General features: G+C 43.9%; 1 protein-coding gene across 2 annotated transcripts in view; it reads left to right on the forward strand.

Annotated features, from left to right (window-relative positions):
* Positions 1–7,898: 7,898 nt before the first annotated feature.
* Positions 7,899–12,543, forward strand: part of TNRC6B (trinucleotide repeat containing 6B) — a 186,631-nt gene continuing 181,986 nt past the window's right edge. For both annotated transcript variants that reach the window (XM_010833743.1, XM_010833742.1), the window contains exon 1: positions 7,899–9,322. In XM_010833743.1, the coding sequence (XP_010832045.1) occupies positions 9,216–9,322 (107 nt within the window). In that variant the 5' untranslated portion in view covers positions 7,899–9,215. The remainder of the gene's footprint in view (positions 9,323–12,543) is intronic.

A 12,543-nucleotide genomic window follows, 5' to 3' on the forward strand; every position in this document is an offset into this window, starting at 1 on the left:
GATTGATCAAACAGTTTAATGATGGTGATGGCCACCCCCTTTCTCCCATCTATCCATATATTTAAGCCTCTTTTTTGGCCAGAGATGGACTGTATGCAAACCACATCCAGCATGCTTTTAGTTTGTGCCACAAAATATGAAGAAAATGTTTTCAGTTTGTGGCAACTAGATCCATGACATATGATGCTCCGGGAACTGTTTTTACAGTCGCAAGATGCACGAGAACGGAATAGCAAACTCCCATGGTTATTGGCAAGGAAAAACTGGCTACGTGGCTGATGTTAAATGTGTTTCTTTAAGACAGCCAGATCAAGAAATGTCTGAAGAATCTGAGACTGTGGCAGAGAGATGATTTTGCAGTTAGTAAACACAGCCTTGGGAAGCCCCGGCAAGGCAGTTTCTTGTGAGCCATTTACAGCTTCTGGGAGGAGAGCGCAGTGGAGGTGCCAGCGAGCAAGGGCTGACGTGGCCTCCGGGGAATGTTACAGGGGCTGCAGAGCCTCCTGTGTGGGCACAGAGCACCACGGGGTTAGAGGAGGCTTCTGGTCCCCACTTTGCCTGGCCATTTCGGTCTCTCAGTCTCACGATGAAGGTGAGCCTGGTTGTAGCCAAGAGTTTACAGGGAAGCATTGCGTACTTAGAAATTATGGCTCTCCAGCCACATATTTCCTTCCTGCCCAGCCCTTGCATATAGCATTTTCTTTCTCTTTTAAAATTAATGATTCCCCAAAGTGTGGTCCATGGATCCCCCGCACTCCCCCAGGTCTAGATCCTTCCAGGGGGTCCATGAAATCACAACTCTTTAATAACATTAAGATGTTATATGCCTTTTAAACTCATTCCTGAGTGTACAGTGGAGTTTTCCAGAGGCTACATGGCATGCAATACTGCAAAAGATTGAATGCAAAAGCAGATATTAGGATATAGCTGTTGTCTGATACTTGCAAAATATCAAAGATACTTACAAAAGTGTAAAAAAGTGGCACTGTTCTCTAAACTTTTAGCCTTTAAAATATTTTTAATTTAAAAATGTTAACATGTAATCATTTATTACTTATATATTTAAATATTTATGAGTGAATATTTTAAATTTTTCATAGTTTTCATTTTTAATGTGTTTGTTGTGGTTTAGTTGTTAAGTCGTATCCAACTCTTTTGTGACTCCACAGATCATAGCCTGCCAGGCTCCTCTCTCCATGGGATTTCCCAGGCAAGAATACTGGAGTGAGTTGCCATATCCTTCTCTAGGGGATCCTTCCTGACTCGGGGATTGAACCCATGTCTCCTGCATTGGCAGGCGGATTCTTTACCACTGAGGCACCTGTAAATATTGTTAACTACAACCCACATAAACAAAAGCTTTTGCAGATCCTTAATAATTTTTAGGGATGTAAAGAGACCCTGCAATGAAAAAGTTTTAGAATCACTGCTTTAGATCCCATCAGTTCCAGCCGGGATCTTGGTTTCTCCCTGAAGGCTGCACAGGTTGTCCAGCCCACCATTTTTTCTGCATCCTCGAAACTTCTGTGCCGCACAGCTTACTGCTTAGTTTTTGTGGAACTGCTTGGTGTGCTAATTTTCTTCTCCTTATCAATAATGTAAGACCTCTAAGGATAGGGAAAGTGTTTGTTGCTTAGTCATGTCCGACTCTTTGCAACCCCGTGGACTGTAGCCCACCAGGCTCCTCTGTCTGTTGGATTCTCCAGGCAAGAATACTGGAGTGGGTTGCCATTCCCTTCTCCAGGGATCTTCCTGACCTAGAGACTGAACCTGGGTCTTCGGCATTGCAGGCAGGTTCTTTACCATCTCAGCCACCAGGGAAGCTCTAAGGATAGGGATCATATCTTAAATGAGATGTCCATGATGTATATTGCTGAACACAGCATAAATAGTTTCATATTATTATCTTCAATATCAATATTAAATTTTCCCTTATTGTTTCAGTGGAGAACCAATATGCATTTGAAATTTTGTAGACAACCTTCATAGAAATACCTATTTGATTTTTTTTAACTACATAAATTGAATACACAACATGGAAAAAGAATACTTTTTGATTACAGATCATCAATATATTGAATGCAAAAGCTGAGCATCTTAGCCTGTTTAATTATTTTCCTTTTCTTTAATATTTCTTTATTTGGCTGCACGAGTCTTATTTGAAGCATGATAAATCTTCCATCTTTGTTGTGACATATGGGCTCTTTAGTTGTGGCAGGTTGAGCTCTTATTTATGGCATGTGGGATCTAGTTCCCTGACCAGGGATTGAACCCTGGCCCCCTGTGTTGGGAGCACGGAGTCTTAGCCACTGGACCACCAGGGAAGCCCCCTGCTACCGCTACTGCTGCTAAGTCACTTCAGTCGTATCTGACTCTGTGCAACCCCAAAGACGGCAGCCCACCAGGCTCCCCCATCCCTGGGATTCTCCAGGCAAGAATACTGGAGTGGGTTGCCATATCCTTCTCCATTGCATGAAAGTGAAAAGTGAAAGTGAAGTCGCTCAGTCGTGTCTGACTCTTCGCGACCACATGGACTGCAGCCCACCAGGCTCCTCCATCCATGGGATTTTCCAGGCAAGAGTACTGGAGTGGAGTACCGTTGCCTTCTCCAGGGAAGCCCCCTAATCTCTTTAATTCTTTGTGGCCAATGATTGCAGTAAAACCTAGTCAGAGGCCCTTGTTCTGAAACCAGTGAGCATAGTGCTAGGTGTTTCGTAAGCCTCAGGAAAGCTGGTTGAGTTGAATCTGCTGTTCAGTAGCTGCCTCTGCTATTCTTATAGCTGGCAGTCATTATTCCCCACCGTCCCGCCCCCACCTTCATGTGACTGGCAGTTTGTGTAGGTCTTAGAGGGTAGCTTTACTTTCTGAAGCCCTTTGTGTTAAAGAATTGACAAGTTGTCCTGGACTAAGCCAGAGGGCATTAGTTCCATTTGACCAAACTGGATTAGTAGTTGAAGGTGAGGCATGTGCCTTTTTCTTCATCGCTGCTTCAGTTTATTTATTAGGCAACTCTTCCCTGACTTAAAAGTTACAAGAATAAATTTAACATCTTTATGCCAGGGTCCTGTTCTCAGTCCCAGAGTTTCTTCACAGCTTCTCTGTGGCAATCTGTGGGTTCATGCGGGTAGCACAGTGCCCTGAGAGCCTAGCATGACTTCAACATGGTATTTCTAGAACAGACATGAAACCTGGCAGGTGGCTCATTAACTGAGTGAATGATTGGAATCAGTACTGTGGCCCTGGATGTACTCTTATAAGCGATGAACAGCATCCTTATTTCAGTAAACAAAGAATATTATATTGAGTTGACTTTATAGTTCCCCCCTCCAAATGCATGTTTTTGTTTCAGGAGAATTTATTGGAATATCCTTTGCACTGGCACTGTTTTACGTGATGGTGATACAGTGATAAAAAGACTTAGCCCTTCCTGTCTTCAGAAAACTTACAACCTTGTAGTCTATATAGCATAAACAAGCCTAGTGGAAATATATACCGAGTATAGTTGCTAACCCAGAGGAAGGACCCATCCAGAGCACCTGGAGCAAAAGAGAAGAATCAAGACAAACTTGATAGGAAAGGTTTCCCTTTTCTTGCATCATCAAAATTGAAATTTGCCCTGTGAGAGAAGGAGTCCAGTTGACACAACATGTACAAAATCACAGACACGTGAAACCCTGTGGTGCTTAAGAGAAACTGAAAGCAGAGTGGTTTTGTGAGATGAAGGTGAGAGCTGAATGGATCCTGGGCCTTGTATACCACGCGGTGGAATTGGATTTCATCTTGAAGATGGATGAAAGGCATTGCAAAGGCCCTGTGGTTTTGCCCTTTATAATGGTAATTCTAATGGCAGTGGGGGTGGGGTGGGTCTTAAGGGTAAGAAAACCAGTTTAAAAAACAAGTGGATAAATCAATGGAGATTATGCCAGAACTAAGGCAGAGATGATAGGAATAGGGAAGAAAGTACCTGTTGAAATATTGGAGGATTAGAGCTGACAGCAGAGAAGGCAATGGCACCCCACTCCAGTACTCTTGCCTGGAAAATCCCATGGATGGAGGAGCCTGGTAGGCTGCAGTCCATGGGGTCGCAAAGAGTTGGAGATGACTGAGCGACTTCACTTTCACTTTTCACTTTCATGCATTGGAGAAGGAAATGGCAACCCACTCCAGTGTTCTTGCCTGGAGAATCCCAGGGACGGGGGAGCCTGGTGGGCTGCCGTCTATGAGGTCACACAAGAGTCAGACACGACTGAAGCGACTTAGCAGCAGCAGCACAGCTGACAGTTTGGTGAGAGGAAAATGGAGGTGATGGTTCCAGATTTTTGAGTGGGATGCTAGTATTCCCAAGACAGGCAGATTATTTTAAGGGGAGTGTTATTTTGTTTCATTATATTGTGTTTTAGGGACCTGTGGAACATGAGGTAGAGAAGTCTATTGACATTAGGAAGTTATACAGATGGCTTTGAAGGTTGTAAGAAAGGTCAGCCCTAGAGAGAGATCTGGGAGTCATTGAGATAATGTTGTTCAGTTACTCAGTTGTGTCCGACTCTTTGCCACCCCATGGACTGTAGCCTGCCAGACTCCTTTGTCCATGGGATTCTCCAAGCAAGAATATTGGAGTGGGTTGCCATGCCCTTCACCAGGGGATCTTCCCGACCCAGGGATTGAACCTGGGTCTGCTGCATTGCAGGCAGATTCTCTACTGTCTGAGCCACCAGGGAAACCCCTTCTGTGGGATAAAGGGACTAAATATGTTCCATGTCAGTTTGAGCATCAGAACTATGCTCAAATCCTTAAAACCAGGAGTTGAGTTGAATTTCTTCACCATGACCTTTGTTCCCCAGTCCTCCATGCGCAGAAGCAGCTGCTTCTCACCCAGCAACCCCCTGCCCATGATGGGAATCTGAAAACCAACAGTATTGACAAGGGCCTTGGACTGGCTGCAAGCCTAGGGAGACAGGGAGATCCAGACTCAGCCAAGGACCAGGAACTAAAGCGAAGTGCCCCTGGCCTAGTGTTGAGATCTCACGTCCTTAACATCAGGATGGAAAGGGGCTTCCAAATGACACGTATTTCAGATCCTTCTAATTTTTAGAAGCCAAAGAAAGGTTACAGCGAATAATTCAATGATAGCCATTGTATTTGACAACTGGGAGTGATAGGGAGAGAAACCAAATGTTGATGATGATTAAGTCCATGAGAGATTAGGACACTGAGACCACAAATAAAACTTCTTTTTAAAGAGCTTTGGACTTCCCTGGTGGTCCAGTGGCTAAGACTGGGCTCCCAATGCAGGGATCCTAGGTTCGATCCCTGGTCAGAAAACTAGATCCCACATGTCATGACTAAAGATCTTACATGCCACAACTAAGACCTGGTGCAGCCAAATAAATAAATATATATACATATTTAAGGGATATTCCCTAATGGCTCAGACAGGACATAATCCGCCTACAATGCAGGAGACCCAGGTTCGATCCCTCGGTAGGGAAGATCCCCTGGAAATAGAGCTTGACTAGAGGGGAGGAAGGGCACACCATCTGCAGGAGATTTTAGGATTAAAGGGGGTGATTTTAGGATTGGGCAGACTTGAACATTTTTACAGAATTTCCAAAGTGTTGAACTGAAGTAGACGTGACCTAAAACTGCAAGTAGCATTTCCAGATCTTGGAACAATGGTAACCCTTGGGTATTGGTAGCTAAATAAACCCATCTTCCTGTAGTAGTACTACCTTTATCTGCGCCCCTTAGGCTCTGACTTTATTATTGGTGTTACTTAATTCAATAGGTTCCTTTTTGCCCTCTTGGGCTGTGTGCCCCGCATATAGAGCTGGATTCGTAGTCCCCTCCTGTCTGCCCCTAGTCTCCTGGTCTGTGCTCGCCTCCCAGGAAAACCTCCCTGGCCTCATTGTTGGTGTTTTGCTCCACCCCCATGTCTGCTGCTCTTCCAGACATCTTGCTTGAAGTTAGGCCAGTCGCCAACAATGTAGACAGTCTGGGTTTTCCGTGTTATTTATGACTCAGAAGTTTACAGTGTATTCTTAATAATCTGCATCTGGAGAATTATGCTGATTATCAAACATAGCAGTAGTGGTGAGTCCTGGGAGGACCAGGGCAGGGAGGGAGGGCAGTGGTCAAGGACTTTATCTATATTGCTTGAAGTTTTTGAAATGAGAATTAAAATTATGTTTAGAAGAATCATGCTGAACAATCAAGTTTCAAAATTAAAATTCCATCATATCAGAGACATTATTAGTAAATATAGTTTATTGGATATGTACTTCTTTTCATATTCTTTGTAAAGGATTCAGTTCTAATTCCACCTGGTGAGTTTAGTTCTGTACTTGGCTGTGGAGAAACTCTTTAAGCCTACTTGAAGTTTTGTAGGGCCTGGATATTGATGTAGTCCAAGATCCACTGAACCTTCCCACCCCACTGTGTGAATTTCAAGACCAATTTGGTTACTCTGTGAGAGACTAGAGAAAACTAGAGCAGTTCAAGTAGCTTACTGCCATGGCTACGCATGATCAGATGGAAGGATTATAGGGCAGCTCTGAACATTTCAGATGGTGTTTGCGAGGAATTTGCCATTACTCATACCTTAGAAGGAAAACAGTGCTGTAGATAACTTCAATTAGATAATTTTCAGTGTTGATTTTAGAATTAAATTTTCTGTGTACCTTGAATAGGAGTGCATCTGATACAGAGGTTCACGGCCCTGCAGAGAAAGTAATGAAGCTGTTCTGTAAAAACTGGTTTCCAGAGTACTTGGAAAACTGCCCAGTTTCCCCCGCTGGCAACTCCTCTGCTTTAACTCCTTTTCCGTCACTGACCGCCAGCAAGTGTCTGGGACCAACTGCCAAACAGGCAAAGGACCGATCTGGCCACGGTGTCTTAAGCTTGTCTGTTAGCAAGATATGTAATAATGGGCCCCTGTATGAAGTCGGTACAGAATTTAGTGTTTACCCTGAGAAGGATGTTTAAGCCTGGGCAGAAACTAATCACAATAGAGAACCGAAAATTAAGTCTTTTACCTTGCTAGTCTGTGGTTGAGAAAAAGTTCAAGAATCCCGTCTTTCTCTGAGGTGCTGAGCGTCACACATAACCACAGAGTTTACATCCTTGTGAGGGCCAGGCTCATCTTGGAAGCTGTGCCTGGCTTCTTCAGCCTTCCCCGGTGCCATTTAATGGGGATGCTTCCACACTGCAGTACTGTTATTGGGGTCACATCAACATTCAGTTCAGTCTGTGTTTATTGAGCTCTATCTGATACCAGGTTCAAAGGTAATGTAAGACGTAGGTAGTCCTTGTTGTCAAGGAGTTCTGTTGCATGAATAAAACAGATCCATGGATATTACCGGTATTGTATGGTCTCAGAAGAGGAACAGTTCAGCCAAGAAGGGTACAGAAAACTGTGAGGAGCTAACGCCTGAGGCACATCTTAAAAGAGGAGTAGAAGGGAGTGAGGCAGCGGGCTCCCAGGGACGCAAGTGCACGTCATGAGCAAGGCTGCCCTGTGCCAACCATGCGACCAGGATGTGATGTGATGACAGGACTGGAGGGATTTTGAATTTTACGCTAATGACAATGGGTAGTTACTGACTAGATTTTGCCAGTGATGTACCCAAAGGTCAAATTGGCTTTTTAGAAAGGAAGATTGTTGGGATAACAGTGTGTATAATAGTAGGGTAAAGCTAATAATTAAAATGTTACTGACACTCATCATATAGGACTTCCCAGGTGGCTTAGAGATAAGGAATCTGTTGCAATGCAGGAGATACAGGTTCGATCCCTGGGTCAGGAAGATCCTCTAGAGAAAGAAATGGCAACCCATTCCAGTATCCTTGCCTGGGAAATCCCAAGGACAGAGGAGCCTGGTGGGCTACAGTCTATGAGGTCACAAGAGTCAGACACGACTTAGCAACTAAATAGCAACAATAAATACTCATCATAGTACCATTCCATCTGAGATTTATTTATTCAAACACTGAAAATAAGCTAAGGTGGAGATGATGGTAGATAAGAGGGCATTAAGATACCTTTGAGATTGAGTAAAACATCACCTCAAATGCTGTGACCTAAGGTAGTTCTGAACCTGTAATTTATAATCTGTAGCCATGGGAAGTGGAATGTGCTTTCTTGGACAGAAATGTTAACTTGATTGTGAAACTAGGTGGCCAACTTCCAAACAGTGACGGGCTTTCTGACAGCAGTGTTGATGCTAATCACAGATAAATTTCTGCCGCATTTGTCCCCACACTGAGCAGAATATCCTTCTGGCATTTGTTTCTGCCATTGTAAAATGAAAGAACTGGCCTGGGATCTTTAACTATCTAATAATACATGGCTGTCATTTCATGTGTGTGTGTGTATATATATATTTCACATATATATAAAGAGAGAAGACATTCCTTCACGAAATAACATTTTCACTGCACTTATTAGCAGCTTGCTGTCATTTGCTTTGATTCTTAAGAGGCCATTCCAGCAATTAATTAGAAATGGCTTGGGGAGGAGTGGGAGTAGGCCCAAGAAAACGAGCTAAGAGGCCTCCACAAGTAGGAAATGATGATAGCAATGAAAATGAAGAATTATGGGTAGCTCTAAGATACGTATTTTGAAAGCAGGAATGATAGGGTTTGCTCACTGGCTGTAAGAGGACTGGGGTGGGGTGAGAAATCCAGGATGAATCTGAAGTTCTGACCCCAGAACCTGAGTGGAGGATGACACCCTTGATTGAGACAGTGGAGACTGGAGAATGGAGTCTGGGGGCGGGGCGGGGTGGGGGTGGGAGATGAAGAGTGCGGTCTGGGATGCGTTAGTTCTAAAGTGATGACGAGACATCCTCATGTCAAATGGAGAAAATAAAGCAGCTCGGTATTTTTCTGGTAGAACAAACAAGGTTAAATAAATAATAAAGGTTTAATATCAGTTGTAATGTTTTTTTCCAGAAAATATTTCAGTTCACATTCTTAATATCCACTCACCTTTATCCAGCATGTGGCTGGTGCCCTGCCCTGTGCTAAAAGTGTTTTTACAAGTATTTCATCTAAACTTTGAGAGAACCCTATGAGGAAGACAGTGTTGTTGCTCCCGGTGTTGAATGAGGAAGCTGAGGCTTGAGCCGTTAGGCCACTGGCCTAAGAGTCAGTAGCTGGTAGACAGAGAAGCCCGGGTTTATACATGACTGCTGCTCACCACGGTGTCTTGCTGTGAGCATGAGGCTCATTGGGATTTTCTTCTCTTTTCAGGATTTTGGTTTTTGCACTGAATGTAGTCTAGACTCATCCTCACGGGCTTGTGTTGCCCCAGGATACTGTCAAAGGTAAGTTTTAAAAATGAATATCCACCGGGTACGGGCAATGAAATGAGAGTGTCTTCACGTTTAAAAAAAAGAAAAGTACATTCTGATATTAATGCTTCTTTCCAGAGTTCTTACAGAAGGGAACTTAAAGTGGCCATCACTCCTGATCCTTTGAATTTCCACTTCACTAGGTCCCTTTAAAAACACCTGTATTTAGTTTGATACTGACACTTGGTGTCCCATCCTTTTATGGAACTAGATTTGTTATTAGATTTAGCAGTTTCGCAGTGTTACATGCGCATATCCTAGCTCCTCTGCCTCCGGTGCCTCCCCACTCCAGTGTGTCGTCCACACACTGCCTGACTCAGCGTCTAGCCATAGATTTGCTCACATTGCCCCTTTGCCTAAACAGCTCTTACGGCTCCCAGTCACTGCAGATGTCATCCTACAAACCCCTCCAAGACCTAATTCCAGACAACATTTCTGGCTTCTTTTGTAGTATACCCTTATCTGTAAGAGGCTTCTCTGGTGGCTCAGATGGTAAAGAACCCATCTGCCAGTGCAGGAGATACAATAGATGCCTGGGTTCAATCCCTGGGTCAGGAAGATCCCCTGGCATAAGAAAATGGCACCCCACTCCAGTATTCTTGCCTGGAAAATTCCATGGGCAGAGGAGCCTGGCATGCTACAGTCCATGGAGCCACAAAGAGTCAGACACGACTGAGTGACTGAGCACCACTGAGTATCTGTAAACCTTACCAGACTATGTGAAGTTATTTTTCACAACTTTATGCCTTGATGGATTCTTTTTTCTTTGCTTAGATTTTGGAAGAGGGGACAAGAATGCCACTATTTACTTTCCTGCTTATATCTTTCCTCTTGTCCCCTCATCCCAGGCTCTTCTGGCAGAATTTCCTTTTTATCTGTGTTCCAGGGGCACCTGTTGTTGATACAGCAATAAAACAACATTATTTATATTAAGAATTACTTATTTTTTTTGTCTGCTTTGCTGGTCTGTAAACCCTCCGAGACTTCTTGGGAAGGAACTAACTGTTTTTGTAGTGCCTGTTTGCTGCACCTGGACACCTTGCAGGAGTAATACCTCCCCCCGATCAGTTTTGTAGACGAAAATAATGCAGATTATAATGTTAGGTAAGTTGCTCAAGATTACACAGCTAAGAAATGACAAAGAATAATTGTTCCGCTCCTTCAAAGCCAAAGCTCATTCTCCTATACTAGTCAAGCACCATCTGGCATGTGGTGGGGACCCGGTGAACTGCAGTTCTAAGTAAAAAAGACTTAGTTGGTTAATTCAGTCATTCTTACAGTGGAATTTATTGGATACTTATTAAATGCCAGGTGCACAGTTTTAAGTAATCTGGGCATGCAGAGATTGAAAAACAATGTCTGGTATCAAAGCATTGATAATCTAATAGGTGAGGCATCAGTGTAAGAAAATAAATCCTATGCAGTGTTACAGATCCGCTAATAAGTTTCTCACAAGATCCCTTGCAGACACTGGGAAAGGAGTCATCAGTTCTGCCTAGAGATGGGACAGCAATTACTTTATAAAAGCTGAATGTTGAATGAGGAGCAGGGAAGAGAAAGGCAGAGGGAGTGATATGAACAAAAGCATGGAAACGGGAAACAATCTGGTGTATTTGGGAAGCTGTAAGTAGTTCACTGTTGGAGGAGGAAATGGCAACCCGCTCCAGTATTCTTGCCTGGGAAATCCCACGGACAGAGGAGTCTGGTGGGCTACAGCCATGGGGTCGCAGAGAGTCGGACACGACTGAGCGCGGCGCACAAGTAGTTCACTGTGGCTAGATAGGAGGGACCAAAGAGGCCTCGGCCAATGACACTGGAGAGGCAGGCGAGGTCTGGATCTTGGAGGGCTTTGAGATATGAGCATGTTGGTCAACTTTTAGAGAAGACCCAGCACAGAGCCTGCAGGACATTCCTCATGTTTGCTCACTAACATCTGCTGAGGCCTGCAATGCACCAGGTAAAGACTATCAGTCACCTACTTTATTCCCCTGTCTTTTCCTCAGAAGGGCAGGAAAACTGACTTAGACCCTGAGGCACAGGTATGAGCCATGTCTTCAATAAGAATGGCATCGAGGCTTTCTCAAAAACTCGTTGAAAAACATTAAAAAGAGTAAAAAGTCACCCGCCCAACACAATGAAGGCTAATTAAATAAAGGACATCAACCTGACATTTAATGAGAAACCTCTCAATTGCCCTTCTGCCTTTGAATTGCCTATATAAACTTAGCAAAAAGAATTTAAACATAGAACTTCACTGGTTTGATGGTGCTTGTGCTGTTTGAAATTCAGCTGCCTTGTAGCTTATCCATAGCAAATAACTGTTGCCCTCACTAGGTATCTACAAGGCCTGTAGGAAGAATGTCTCTTTTCCCTAAAGCCTAATCATTGCCTCAGCTATGCCTGCTTAGGAAAAGCTGTGCCTGCATAATTCAAGGTCAGGCAGCAGCCTTCTGTACTCTGGAGCCACCCAAGCCTGCTAATGCCCTCTTCCCTTTGCTGAGGCCAGCACAGCTGGCATTTGCTTGCTAGGCCAGAGTGGCCATTGTATGCTGGGGCCACTTGCACAGCTGACATTAGGTGAGCTTTCAGGACCCCACCATCACTGCCACTGCCAACTGTGCCTTGTTGCTTCACTGAGGCCAGAAAAGCCCCCGAGCCTTGCTCAATCTTCTGTGCCCAGTGCCTACAACCTTGCCTCTATAGAAACAGCCACACACCTGAAGACAGAGTTGCACTAAGGTTAAAATGCAGGGTGGCCTATGGTTTATAAACTTCAGTTTGGCCTCAATAGTTAAAAGCTAGTATATAACTGTAAAAACTCATGTGGCCTAATGTAAACCTCTATAAGATCAAAGCGCTGTGCCCCCTCACAAAACAACCAAGGCCCAAAGTCCTGGCCCTAACAAAAGCCTCAGAAATTTGACATGTATCTTTCTCCTCAAATTTTCCTTGGTGTCTATTAATCAAGACACTGGTCTCATGCATCAGATTTAAGTCTTTGAGAGACCTAATAAATAGTATTTTTTCTCTTGACTGAGTTCTCTACCAATTGAGAAATTTATTTCTCAAAGAGGAGGGGATTTGGGAGACCAAAAAACCATCTTTACACTAATAAAGCTGTGTTGGAGAGCTTCCCTGGTGGCCCAGTGGTTAAGAATCCGCCTTTTAATGCAAGGGACACTGATTCAATCTCT

This window comes from Bison bison, unplaced genomic scaffold (assembly GCF_000754665.1).
Source record: "Bison bison bison isolate TAMUID 2011002044 unplaced genomic scaffold, Bison_UMD1.0 scf7180017863885, whole genome shotgun sequence".
Taxonomy (NCBI): domain Eukaryota; kingdom Metazoa; phylum Chordata; class Mammalia; order Artiodactyla; family Bovidae; genus Bison; species Bison bison.